Source organism: Protopterus annectens, chromosome 10.part0, assembly GCF_019279795.1.
Source record: "Protopterus annectens isolate FY-2018-M chromosome 10.part0, PAN1.0, whole genome shotgun sequence".
NCBI lineage: Eukaryota > Metazoa > Chordata > Ceratodontiformes > Protopteridae > Protopterus > Protopterus annectens.
Window position 1 is genome coordinate 20,913,087 of NC_056744.1, and position 14,446 is coordinate 20,927,532.

The window sequence follows — 14,446 nt, forward strand, 5'->3', positions numbered from 1 at the left end:
TATTTACACATAAATTGTCTTTAACACCATTACTAATATTCTCACCTAATACATTAACTTCAGTTTGTCTTTCAAAAATAACTCTTGCAAAGCATTTAACTTCCTCTTTATCATCAAGAGTCTCAATGGAGTCTCCAATGACAAAAAATTTGGGTTTTGAGTGTTATGCCTTAAGGGCTTGGGAGGTGAGGGACTAGTGTTGCTGTGTGTCTTGGGTGTTGTGGGAACTGTGTTAGCTGCAGTAGTCTTTTATTTTGGAGATATCTGGTGTTTCGGTAAGTTTTTTGAGAGTATGTTGTATGTTGATTTAAGTGCTGGGTGCATACTATGTGTATGAGCAGTGGTACCATGTGCATGAGTAGTGGTGGGTGAGTTGATAACCTCCTCAGTGTTACTGTTTCAAGTGGGATAGAGCAGGGATTCAAGATTCTTGGTGTAGATACACCTCATCTACTCTACTCTGTACTCTCTGTGAAAAGGAATGCCCTCAACTGCAAACTGAAGTAGGATCTTTTCTGCAACTTACATCCCTTAAGGTTTCTCCTCCTCCTTAAGATTACTCTTTACAATCCATATTTAATATCCTGTACAAACAGGTCATGCCCCACCACCCCTTCTACTCTTAGCATAAACAGCAGCAGATTGTGCTTGAGCTTCTACAAAGACTACAGCCACACTTTTATCCCATGCAAATTCTAGGAGTTCTACCTCTTCTAAATTTTTTTCCTTAGACTGTTAATCCCAGACATAACCCTGTGCATTTATCAAAATAAACTCAAATGCCATGTCTCTGTCCATTCACATACAAAGTTTCATGATTGCCAGAGTACTACACAAGACGCAACTCACATGATACACATGGCATGACATACAGGGCTCCCTCTCTGAAGTAACAGTTCTACAACTATAAATAACTGATTTCACATCTATGACAAATAAGGTAAGACTGGCTCAGAACTACAAAAAAACATTTTAATGTGCTAAAGCTAGGGAAGCATGACTGATGTAGCTTAAAAGTCAGGGGAATACTCTAGGTTACTTTACTCCAGACTTCATACATGTATTCCTCAGAACCGGGATTTCAATCTAACTGAAAGACGGGAACTGCAGTCCTAGAAATTTCAACAAGAAACTAACACATAGACAACATAGGTGAACCAGCAATTACTTAAAAAAAGGAATGGAAAACAATTTTTATGTTAAAGACAATGAAGCCAAGAAACTTAAATCTGCCTATAAAACTAAAAAGCCCACAGAATAATTTCAAGTTTTCAGTCACCTATGGAACAAAAAATTCAAACAAAAACATTAGAATTTAAATAACGTTTGATATTTATTGCCATCCCTTTATTTTTTATACATCAAAGTTATCTTATGATTAAATGAATGATTTTTTGGCAAAAATATACTGACTTTTTGACATCTAACTTTATGAATGTTACACACCAAAGTAACAGTTCCTTCCTCAGAATCTCTTAAGACGCACAAATAACACCCTCAAAAGACCCATAATAGCTACTGCAGAGAGTAAAACAGAAGGGATTTTTATATTCCTTAGATAACATGTTTCCGGACAATTGCATTCAAAATGTAATCTTCATATAGGATTCCTGGAATTTTTTAGAAATGTTGGAAAATGTTGAAACTTTGTATACCTTCATCCCACAAGATTTGGGGTGGAATATAGACAATACCTCAGTAAATTTACTATTTTTTTCACCAAAAAATTAACACTTGGTGTCTCCTATTTGAGATCCTTTTACACAACTCGTTTTGGTACTTCTGTATTATCGCAACCAGGTTCTAAACAAGCGACTGTGACTTCACGTTACAATGTTAGAGACTGACATCAGGTTCTCCCCATCCTTGACTGATGTGTAGCAGCTCTGTGAAATGAAGATCCAGTGAAAGATTCATCCTTTTTTTTGTCTGTCAAAGTTTTACTGTTACCTAACAATGTTTCATGGCTGCCTGCAGTTGTATACAGAAGCTTTTCACTTTCCTTTTTAACTGACATTTGAACATAACCGGTGCAGTACTTTACCATTTCAAATTACAAGTACTTAAGTTTAAGAACTGAAAAAGGGCAGCAGTAATGAATGTTTTGTTTATATTTTTGTCACATGTTGTATACCATTTTCTGTTCTACAGGTGCTGTAAAACTACTGGTACAATTATCAAATTGGTATCAGTTGCTACCGGTATTTGAATGTGACAAATCGTAGTAATTACATGTACTGAATTGCCCTTTAACTGATGTAAAGGTCACACAGCAGTGTTAATGCTAAAAAATTTAACTTACCCCTGTTATCTTTTATATTAAAATATGCTGACTTCACTTTCTCCTTACACTGAAGGTTATACGTACTTTTACTTGAGCCCTTTGACATTATGAAACACTTGGAACCTGGTTGCGATAATACACAAGTACTTTTTTTTTTTTTTTTTTTTACATTTAATGAAGTTTTTTTTATCATTAAAGCAAAGGTGTAACAATGGGGGCAACAGCAGCACAAGTGTTTACAAATCTCATTCTGCCTTGGTGGGAATACAATGTTTTATGCAGTCATCCACTATTTAACCTGGTCACTTTTTCCAAAAGATGGGCGGCCACGGTGGTGTAGCGGTTAGCGTTGCTGCCTCACAGCAAGAGGTTCTCCGGTTCGATTCTTGGCTGGGGTGCCTTCTGTGCAGAGTCTGCATGCCCTCCCTGTGGTCGCGTGGGTTTCCTCCGGGTGCTCCAGTTTCCTCCCACACCCCAAAGACATGGTGTAGTTGGATAGGACACTCTAAATTGGCCCTAGGTGTGAATGTATGTGTGTGTGCCTTCTGTGGAAGGTTGAGCGCCGGGCTGGCAACTCGACACTGTAAAACTCCACTGCCAATCATGAGCGGACAGGTGATCCGCTGTGGTGACCCCTAACCAGGAAAAAGCCGAAAGAAGAAGACTTTTTTTTACAAAAGATATATAGATTACACCTGTTTTATATGGGCAAGACACTTGGACACTTATTTAATTTCTTAGCGAGTTAAACACTCGTACTAAATTTCTTAACTTCATTACTGGTGATTAAGAGGCTGAATTTCACACTTTAGTTATATTTAAAAAAATCTTAGTGTCACTGTACATTTTAAGTAATTTATATAAGAAAAACAATAAGTACCAACACTTCTAAAGTTAATATTTAGTGCAAGTGAAATTAAATATAGCTAGTGTTCAATTTATTAGAGCCTCAAGAATTGTCAGTAGCAATAATGATTTCAACAGAGAAGTTTATCTATTTAGTGAAAGAGGTTACGTCATTGAAAAACAACCAAATAGTACAAGAAATTCAGAATAAGAGGTACAGCAATTTTCCTCCCATCGTTAGCAGTGGATTACCAAGTAAAGCTTGTGTCAATAAATGAGGTATAGGTAACAATTTTACCAAAGCTTTCCCAGTTCTTTTTTAGTGGATAGCATTGGTCTTAAATTTTTTTAAGATAACTGGAAGATAATATTAAAAAAACATGACCTATGGAAAGTTATTGGAGGTACAACTTAATTGTGCTTTTAGAAAGACTTTTCATTTGAAAAAAATGCTTTGTGTATTTCTACAATTGTTCCATCCACTGTTAACCCTAGCACAGAACATGATTAGTTATATGTAGTAGTTGAAAGAGTATCTATGGCACACTAAGGGATGACAGAAGAGATGGGAGGGAGTAGAAGAGGACTGTAGATTGTAGATGGGGTGCAGGATGGAAAAGTGAAGCAAAGCTATGGAATATGACTTCTCCAGCACTGGTTTGCTCAGAATAAGTTTGGAAAGATGTTTAGCATGTTACTGGGGAGCTTAAATTTCGCCATCGATGTTAAACAGTGGCAGACAGTTTCCTTTAGCAAGTGCTGTCTGAGATTTTTGAAAATGAAGGAGGGAGCATTTAAATGCTGACATCTAAGGTTACATTTCCTTTGCCTTATTCAGAAACTGCCAGTGAGAAATGTGGAGTTTTGGTTTATAAGTCTGCAGGAAGGGTGCCTAGAAAGACATCAGATCTTTTCTGGACTGACAGCCAAGTGGTTTACTTTTGGATTAAGCAGTGATGTTCTCTTCTAAGGTCTAGGATGGTGAGACAATGTACCCTATAAGATACTGTCTGGAGAGAGGTAAGATTTTTTTTAGAGGCTGTGACTACTAAGGGAAGGACAATCTACTTGTGCCACTACAACCTCTTCCCTTATGGCTTCTTTGCCTAAATAGGAGAGGATATGGGAGACGACTTTCCATGCCCAACATAAAGAAGGATACACTTCTGCTGTGTTTTTTTTTTTTGAATGTGCAGTTGAATATTTATGATTTGGTCTAGCCACAGATCAATATATTCTTAATGTATATGAAAAAAATTATAGACTTCGATAGTAATATAGATGACCAGGTCAAAATGAGCAAGAAGTAGATTTCAGCTTTTGGTGTGAGCAAAATAGCAAGACTTTGGTTTTATTTGGGTCCAGTATTACCTTCAATGCATTTAGCCAATCTGCAAAGGTAAATGTATGCTTATCTTGTTGGAGTTGTTTAATGATCTTATGAGGAGTTAGTTGCATCTATGATCATAAGAAGGGGACTGTCTTAAAGGAAACTTCTGGAATCTCTCTGGGCAGGGGTGCTTTGGGTGAGGTGAGGGAAATCTATTTGGCAGAGTGAAAAAGGAAAAAAGTAAATAAACCAGTCAGAGGCTTTGCTAATTATTCCATGAGCTAGTAAGGTGTTGCAGAACAGATGGTTGTCATTCATGTCAAAGGCCTTTGCAAAGTTAATAAATATAGCACCTGTGAGTCGTCCCATGTCCTTCCCCTTAAGAATGTCATTGTTCAAAGTCTGGACAACTATTATGGCACTACAGATTTCCTAGAATCTGTTTTGGCTTCTGGATAGCAGGTTTTGAGCTCAGACAGTCACCTAAAGGCAAATTTATTTTCAAGCACTTTTCCAAGTGTTAGGGATACTAATATGGGCCTAAAGTCAGAGCAAGACAGTTAGTTTTACCATAGGAGTGGGCTTCATAACGGTCCCTTTCCATATTCCGATACACATAATAAAGAAAGCCACATTGGGTATTTCCTTCACAGACCTGACTGAAGCCCACTTGGGGGCATATCAACTAAAAATAAATTTCAGGGTGTTGGTAATAAATTATTATTGTTCACGTACCTGCAATAGTAAAAAAAAAGAGCCTAACCCTTTCAAACTGCTGAAAAACACTCCCATCAATAGTGGCAGTTACATGGTAAATATCTACACACTGAAGTGCTTCAGAAAATGTGGAGTGGAAATAAAATCCAAAGAATTGGAGGCTTAAAACCATTTCTAACAAGCTTTACTAATCTTAAGGAGTGCTTTTGTCCAGATATAACTTTAGCTTCTATTCTATTACATTTAAAGGTGTAGGTAGATATGGGGTGTCACTGTAGGTGGAGAATATTCCAACACTAGGGATGTGGGTCTAGTAAATAAAGACAGTGGACCACTTATACAGTTACCGATGGAGATGTGAACCAGTAGGTGTGGTCAAAAAGCTATCGGAGAGGGGAGTTCTACTAGTTCAGATCAGGACTCTTTCAACCAATCATGTGATAGAATGATCATCTCCCTCATGATTTGTGAGCAATATACCCCTCATTCAAATACTTCGCCTAGATAGGATGATTTTGTGGTAGGTCAAAAATGAACCCCTACCACCACGATAGTTTCCATACAAGTATAACACAAACAGATATTATAAATATCACTTGGTACAAATCTTTGGCTATAAATAATGTCCTAAAAAATTATAGTACAACATGAAACCCTTGTGGAAGCCTATTTCAGGTATAGCACAGCCAAATTAACTTATGAAAAGCATTTAGCAAATCATCTTTGGCCACATGAGCTAAAAATTATAATAATAAAAAATAAAACTACAATATACATGCAATTTGCAGACCGTAATCAATGTAGGTTCAAGATGTTACCAAGGGATCCAGGAAAACAAGCAGCCCATGGCTGGATTGCTTTCAACATCATGTGGTTTGCCAATTAGGTTGTCTCTCCCTTCAAGAAGGCTCTATAATATGGCACCTGGCTTATTGTCTACTTACTTGTTTTATTTTACTTTTAGTGGGTCGTCTAAGGTGTCATAACCCACTAAGTTAGGAACATACTCATCTATCACTCATAAGAATCCAAGGTGCCTAAAACACACACCACTTTCTGACCAGAGATGTAGTTCCAAATACCACCATTCACAAACATTTCAAAAGATATGCTAAGAAGGGACACAGCACCTGAAGTGCATCTAAAGAAGTTCAAACCACTGTCATTATGGCAGTCCTATTTTTGAAGCAATTTGTTTTGGTATAATCCCTCCTGTGGCCTATTCATTCTTCCTGACCTGTGGAGTTCTACACAAGCAGCAGGGACCACAAATGACATCCAGAAAACGTTACTGGACTTTTAGTGTGCTTCTTACAACTTCCTCCTGTTGTCCAGAAACCATTATGCAATGCCTACTACCACAGGCGTACCTAGCTATTATAGCACCCGGTGCTGTCCTTCCAATCAGCCCCACCCCCGGACCAAGAAAATAAAAACTTTGCCCAATCTAGTGCGCCTAATGTAAGGAGCACAGCAGCTGCTAGCCAGATCTGTTCATCCACATTCCTTAAGGAACATTTAAAAAAAATATTCTCACTGACCTGGAGCAAGTCAGGTCCTTTCTTTCTAATCTACCCACAGGGGGGGAAAAAAGCTCTTCTTTAGCCGTAGCAAACTGTTTGCTACATTTGTTGACATTCTTCAGTTCGTCAGTTCAGACCAGAAAAAAAGAAGCTTTTCTTTCATTTTTAAGTAGAGCAAAACGCTAGTTACATTTGTAGTAAACAGTTGCTCCTGTTTAAGGCACACACTGAGCATTAAAGTGCTGCTTCAGTTCAGAACACAAATGCAATACTTGCATTAATAAATGCCAGTAATGGACTGAAGACCCCATCATGCCCCCTAACACTTTGTCCCATGGTAGCTTACCCCTTTGCTACGTCCATTTCCATCTACAACTCTGGACCCTGTGGGGAAAGTTCATGCTTACAAACAAACGTGATTCTATCTAAACTGCATTTGTACTTCTTGACAGGCGCATATTCTCCAAAATTCATAGTCGAAACTGCTGCAGTCTGAAGATAGCATCCTCCCAGCTGCAGCAGCATTACTAAGACAATGCCAACACACACACCTCACTCACCAAGATGGCATCAGCCACTCATTCCAAACCCTGTTCATCCTGGTTCACCAAGACTCAGGCAGCTAGTCAAATCCAGGTCATCTGGGGTAAAATTGTGGCCAAAACCTCTACACCACAAAGCATTGCACCCGGAAATCTTTTTCTCAAGAAAACTGTGCGAGTGTGCAGTGACATGCCTGCATTATATGCATGTTCACTCCAAGTGCCAGAAGCCCACTGCCTCAACAGTCTGATATCAGTAATTAAATATGCTCTGGTGTTAGTTCTCACCTTCTCTACGAAAATACAGAGATTAGACTGTAGGATGTTCGGACACTGCTAACCTAGCCAAAACTGACAATCAGGCTACTTCCAATTCCTGCTAATGGCACTGAAGAAAGACATTGCCCTCTATTCATAGGGCAGTACAGTATCAGAAATTGAACATTCATAGTTTTTTCTGCATATACTTGGTAAACAAATGACTGCATCCTGAATGGGTGATGTATTGTTCTATGTAGAAAGGCAAAAATCTGCTTTTAGGGGATTAAAAAACGCATCCTTACTAGCCTGCATATAGTAGATTTTATTATACGTCATTACAATTTTTTTTCATTGTTAGAATATGATGTCAATCCACACAAAAACTCCTTAAACATACCATTTATACAAACGGAAATACCCATTTCGCTTGGCAATTTTTCACTTACACAAACAATACATACTGACCGAATAGACTTGAGAGGCTGGAAGGAAGTCATCATAGGCTGTTTTTTCATCTTGTTTTTCCTCATCGTTGGCTGGAACAGCTGCAGCACAAGGTCCAAATGCAGAATAGACAGATCCATCTTTACTTGCCTTGTTGATCTCACCTACCTGCCAAAGTGATAGCAAAATAAAAGTTTGTCATTCGCTCTCTTAAAAGAGCTAAAATATATTTTTTCATGTTCTATCTAATAACAAAGCTAGGATCTCACTACCACAAATCATACCTCTCAACTGTACAGATTTTTGCAGAATGTCCAGATTTTTGCCTCAAATATTTGGTCTGTTCCTCAAAAAATCTTTGTTTTTCTGGCAAATCAATGAGGATCAAAGTCTCTAAATAATAACGTATACGTTTCAGACTTCATATCCTTCAGAAAATGGATGCTAAAACAAGTCCCATTATTCTAGCGGCTTTCTAAGTTTATAGGCACAATATTTAAAATCTATCCCTATTGTTGGGCCTTTGACCCCCATTATTTTAGGCTTTGTCCAGATTTCTTGCATTAAGAGGTATGCCACAAATGCAGTCTTCAACAATTGCGCTGCACAAAACAGTCTTTGCCAGAAACTCGGAGATAATCTGACCCCCCCCCCCCCCACAGACCTTGAGAATTCATCTAATTGTATATCAGTAATCCAGATAAATGTCTTTATCACTATTTTGCCTCAACATTTATTTGCTATGGCCTTTTAGTACCACCTTCCATAAACAGAGTCACCTGTCCATCGAAGCTCTTAATAGCTGGGCTCTAAAATAAGGCCAACTGTGACCCACAGCTAGAATTCTCTGGTGCACAAAGCAAGTGTGCTTTGCACCATCATGACAGCACTTTAAAGATGGCCATCCACTACTTACTGTGACATCATTCAATATATAGTAACTATTAGCATACCTCTTAGAGCAAGAAAATTGGACAAAGCCATAAATAAAAGTGGGACAAAGGTCCAAAAATAGGGACACGTTTTAAATACTGCTCTTACAAACTTAGAAAGTTGATAGAACAACAGTTCTTACATTAGCATGAATTTTCTGAATGGTATGAAGTCTGAAACTCAAATGTCAGTCATTATTTACTAAAATCAGTCTTTAATGATTTGCCACTAATTTGACAGAAAAACACAATTTTATGAAAAACTGACCAAAAACATGAGGGAAAAATCTGGACATTCTGCAAAAATCTGTACAGTTGGGAGGTATGAATCAGCTCTGGTCTAAAAACATGAGAAAAAAGCCACAGACTAAAATAAGCAGGGCTTTAATCTTTCAAAATATCATAATGTCGCATTTTCTTTGTCTCCATATGGCATGACCATAAAAATATAAAAGGAAATGTATTTTAGTATGTGTGAGTTATTCTGTTAGTAATCCAAAACCTCAAGATGATACATGTAAGAAACTACTGTCAGCTCCATCTTTTCTGCTTTTTGCATTACTACAGTTCTTCCCAAATTCCTTTTATGGCATTTAAACTCTTCTGTGTCTGCTTTTGTAACCTGTGACTGTTGAGGTTTCCATCCTTACAGCTAGCATGTATATGCAAGTATCAATCACCAATTTAAGTGACAAACTTCCTAACACCACCTTTAAGACTTCCTCAGCCTCAGCACACATTCCTTTGTTTTTTTCAGCAAAATGTTCCCTTTTAGTATTTTGTGACTTTTTTTTTTACTGCATTATCGTTAGGTCATGTCCTTCTCCCACATGTACAATCAGTCCCGTACACATCCCTTCCCCAACTACTCCACACGCAGGGTGAAAGCTTGGTGTTTACCCATACCCCATAATGGCTAACATCATCATTTCAGAGGCTGTCTACCATGCAGAAATCAGAGGTTTATTACTTGGGAGCTAACTGGTCACTCCATGGGTCGTGGCAGTGATCCAGGGGTTATGTACCAGGTGAGTGCAAGGAGAAATGTCTCACCTCCATGGCTGATGCAAACCTCATTACCTTTACTCCTCCAATACACAAGATCTTGTCAATCGTTCCCAGACCCCAGTGTATAACATGGTCCCTGTGAGCCCCCAGAGACACATCTCCCAGCCCCTCCCATGACAGCTGACCTTGCTTAACTTCTTTTAATATTCACTTCCTCATACCTCCAGTACCATGGCCACTATTCAAACTCGGGCTGCCTTATGGAAGAGTCAGGGTTTCAATTCTCTATACCATGGGGGAAAAAAGCTATACCCAGCTACTGGTAAGAAGCAATTCTTCTCCACAACTATCTCAACCTGAATGTCTTTGTCTCTTTCGGCTTTTCCCGGTTAGGGGTTGCCACAGCGGAACTCCGGTCCGCTAATGATTGGCAGTAGATTTTTACGTGCTGGCTTGCTGGGCCTAACGCCCATTCACGCATGTCGACACATCTCAACCTGAATAATACTGCTATTATTATTGAACACTGAGCTATTATTCTTTTGTGTGCTCACTGTAACCTGTTCCCTTGCAGTGTCCTGAGTTACTGCTGATTTACTATCTACTGTTAAGACGACTTGAGAATAGGGCTTATGATTAAGCTATAGAATCTGTTAAGGTACATTAACAGAACTGCAAGGCATTATATTATTTGAGATTATTACTGTGCCTGAAGCATATTGCTTTTTAGTTGCAAATCTGCTAGTGCAGTTGCTCAACATAATGTTTAATTAAGAATTGCTATGGCTGAACCTGTATTGCTTATATTAGCTTATTTTAGTAGTGAACTTGCTCAACTGAGTCTTGTTTATTAAGCTGTTCTCTACATTTGGTTTAACTGCCAGCTGTATATATTTACAAATTTGAACTATAGACCTCTTATTGTCTGAACTGCCTCTCCTGTTACCCACTCTCTGCCACCACTCTTTCTCTGCTCAACCTACATTTGTATTCAGTACAGTCCTAATCACTATTTCCCCCCATACTTATCTCCCTCTTTTGTGAGGTTTTTTTTTTTTTTTTTTTAGCTACAAGCTCCCTGCTTACAGCAGCCTGGCCATCTGCCCTCACCACCTTTTTTGTGTTCGAAATACTGTGACACAGTGACCTTCTGCAAACTGAATGTGCTCTGAAACTCCCTAAACAACTGCTGGATAAGCTGTTCTGCCACAGCCCACCTGCATCTTAAACAACGTATGCTCCTTTATCTACTTATAAAAATATTGTAATCCCCTAACAGCTACCTCCACACCAACTGATAAACTCTTCCTTTTCTCCTCTGCCGTATTCCTCAGCTGGCCTGCCCATACTTTTGCACTCTTTCTGAAACTACTTACCTAACCCAGGCTTCCCTTAACACACACTCTCCCTTCCACCTCTCCACAACCCACCCCCTTCTTTCTCTACGTTCTCAACTCCCACGACACCAGCTCCCTTCATCTAATGTTCTCTCAAAGCCTTCCTACCTTTGCTGTCCTCCGTTTCTGCACCCCATCTCTTCCACTAAACTACACTGATAACACTTCTCCCTACCTACTTCCTTGCTTTGATCACTTTCCTAGTTTTCTGTGCTTTCGTCCTTTTTCTTCCTCCACACAACCTACCTGCATATCTTCTTGCCTTGGCGGCTCTGCATTCACTGATTGTTTTTCTTTGAAAATAACACCGGCTCCATCCCGTTCGCCCTCGCTACTCTCGGACTCACTCCACTCCCCTACCCCCTTTCTCACCCACATCTGCTTACTCTAAACTTATCCTATAAGCTCTCTGCTAAAAAACTCCCCCCACTCCAATTATCCAATTACATCCCTGCTCTAATAACCAATACCTCCCCCACTCTGCACTCCACTCCACTCCCTTATATCACACCCCTCTCCTTTCCTTTCTTTCCTCATCCCTCCTCTACCTACTGGTCCTCCTTAGACCCTCCTAACTCTCCTACATCATCTTCATACAATCACTAAGTCCACTCTCCCAGCACTCCTACTTACACCCACACAATAGCAACATGCATCTGCAGTTCCTTTTACCTCCTATTCTGTTCTTTCTCTCTGGGCTATCATCTTACCACTCTAATCTACTATACCCTCCCCTATCTCCACTCTTTCCCAAACAACATCCACCTCTAATAAATCGCTGAACTTCCCTATTTTACCATCTCTGTACAATACATTACATATTCATTATCACAAACTAAAGCACTTCAATCTCACGAGCACTCCCAGTAAACAAAAGTTTAAACCTACTAATTCTATTTCACTAAACCTGCTTTACTTCCTATCACCCTCCTACCAGATGGGGACATCCACCCCAATCCTGGACCACCCTCTTCATCCAACCCTACCTCCTCTACCTTTACAAACAGGCACCAACTCCCAAGTTCTCCATCAAAACTCCTATCAATCTACTCCATAAACCTACAAAGTCTCACAAAGTCGCAGAACTACACGCATGGATTTCAAATGACTTTCCCCCACTTCCTAGCTCTATCAGAAACTTGGCTCAAACCTCATATCAAAAACTCAGAAATTCTTCTCCCCCAGTTATAACATACTCAAGACAGACTATCCAAAAAACAGGGAGGTGTAGCTATCTTGTACTCAGAACATCTTAACCTTACCCCTTCTCTCACTTCCTCTCCCAGATTTCTCACCTGCTGAACTCATCTTCCACAACTGTCACCTTAACCCACAAAAGAAATTTGCAATTGCATCCATCTATATTCCTCCTGGTAACAATATTCCAGTTCTTGAATCCATCCTATCCTAGATCTCCCAGCATCTATCTTATGAAACAATATTACTAGGTGATGTCACATCAATTGGAATAAACTCTCCCCCACTCCCCAAGCCTCAGCATTAACCTTTTTGGGTTCGGTCAACTCATTTCTACCCCCATCCGCATTAACAAAAACTCCTGCTTCATTCTTGACAGGCTCTTAACTTCCAATCCCTATCAGTACCACAATCCCAGCACTTTACCAGACTCCTTAAGTGATCACCTCCCTGTTTCAATACTAAGAATACCATCTCATACCTCTAAAATCCACCTTTAGACAGACTGCTGAAACCGGTCTAATTTCAATGCAGACAATTTAAACTACCAACTCTCCCTTATAAACTGGTCCCACCTGTTCAACCTTCCTCTGAATGAAGCTGTTTTTGAATTTAATAATATCTTCCTAAACATACTAAACTCCCTAGCACCCATAAGGAAAATCAGGACCAAATCTAATCCAACACCCTGGCTCTCCAAACATGCCCTTTCCACCATGAAACTCAAAGACTCCACCTAGAAACAATGGACAAAGTCAAAATCCATTTCTCTCTTCCTTAGATTCAAAGAACTAAGAAACCTTACCAAAAAACTTACTGTCTGAGAAGAAAAACTTCTACCTAGAGGCTCAATCTGCCCACTCTTCAAACACTAAAAAATTTTGGTACACCATGAATGGTAGTCTCCACCCAGAAAAACCTTCCAACCCCAACCCCCTCCCTAACAAAACACCTCTTGAAACGGCCATCCTATTAAACAATTACTTCATAGACTCAATCCGCAAACTAACCCCTCCTGAAACCAACCAAACAACCTCCCACCCTCTGAAGGACCTGCCCCCACTCGACCTTCTCCCTGAAACCAGTTCCCACTGCCTATATAAATTCTCTTCTGCAGAAACTTAAGCCATGTTCTCCTTCCTTCGACAATCTACACCCCCCCCCCATTTCTCAAACTTGCAGCCAGTACTATAGCATTTCCTGTATCAATCCTTATTAACTGTTCTGTCACACGTATAGCATATGCAAGGCAGAGTGCATCAACAGGATAAACAAAAAATACTTTATGTGACCAAATATACAGTGTTTACAGAAGTTTTAATAAATCTGGTAAAATATCATTGGGGTATTTTAGAAAAAAAATAAATTCCTTAATATAAGAGCAAATGAGTATCCCATGTTTTCTTATTCGAAAGGTAGAAGCAAAAGAGATTTCTTGGTGCGTGGCAAGTTTCAGCTGCCTGCAAGTCACAGGAGTTTGGGGGTAGGTGCGACAAGTACTTTCCCCTTGTGGAAAGTGAAGTTGTTGCCAGTATGTTGTAAAAAGTTTTGATAAAATTAATGAAAAGTATTTTACATGCAATGGGAGATTTTCCTGTGACAGTACTGGAATAGTTTATGGTTTGAAATGTCCCTGTGGTAAGGTATACATAGGGGAAAGTAAAAGAAGTTTCAAACAAAGGTTGAAGGAACATGTTAGGAATGTTAAGAAGGGCAAAGAAGAAAGTTCTGTTGCATTACATTTTAAAGAATGTCACAGTGGAAATATACAAGGCTTACAAGCTACAATTTTGGGGCAAGTACAACAAATGTATGACTTTGACATTAAAAGATCACTCTGGAAGTTAGAATCTACTTTAATTCTGAAGTTTAACACTTTAATTCCGTATGGAACGAATCAAGAATGTCATTGGAAGTGTTTTCTTTAATTAATTTAAGTCTATGATTGGTTAACTTGTAATCATG

At 39.1% G+C, this 14,446-nt stretch overlaps 1 protein-coding gene across 5 annotated transcripts in view; it reads right to left on the reverse strand.

Moving 5' to 3' along the window:
* RECQL5 (RecQ like helicase 5) overlaps window positions 1-14,446 on the reverse strand; it is a 1,160,282-nt gene that overhangs the window by 305,518 nt on the left and 840,318 nt on the right. For all 5 annotated transcript variants that reach the window (XM_044084963.1, XM_044084964.1, XM_044084962.1 and 2 more), the window contains exon 8: window positions 7,969-8,115. In XM_044084963.1, the coding sequence (XP_043940898.1) occupies window positions 7,969-8,115 (147 nt within the window). The remainder of the gene's footprint in view (window positions 1-7,968; window positions 8,116-14,446) is intronic.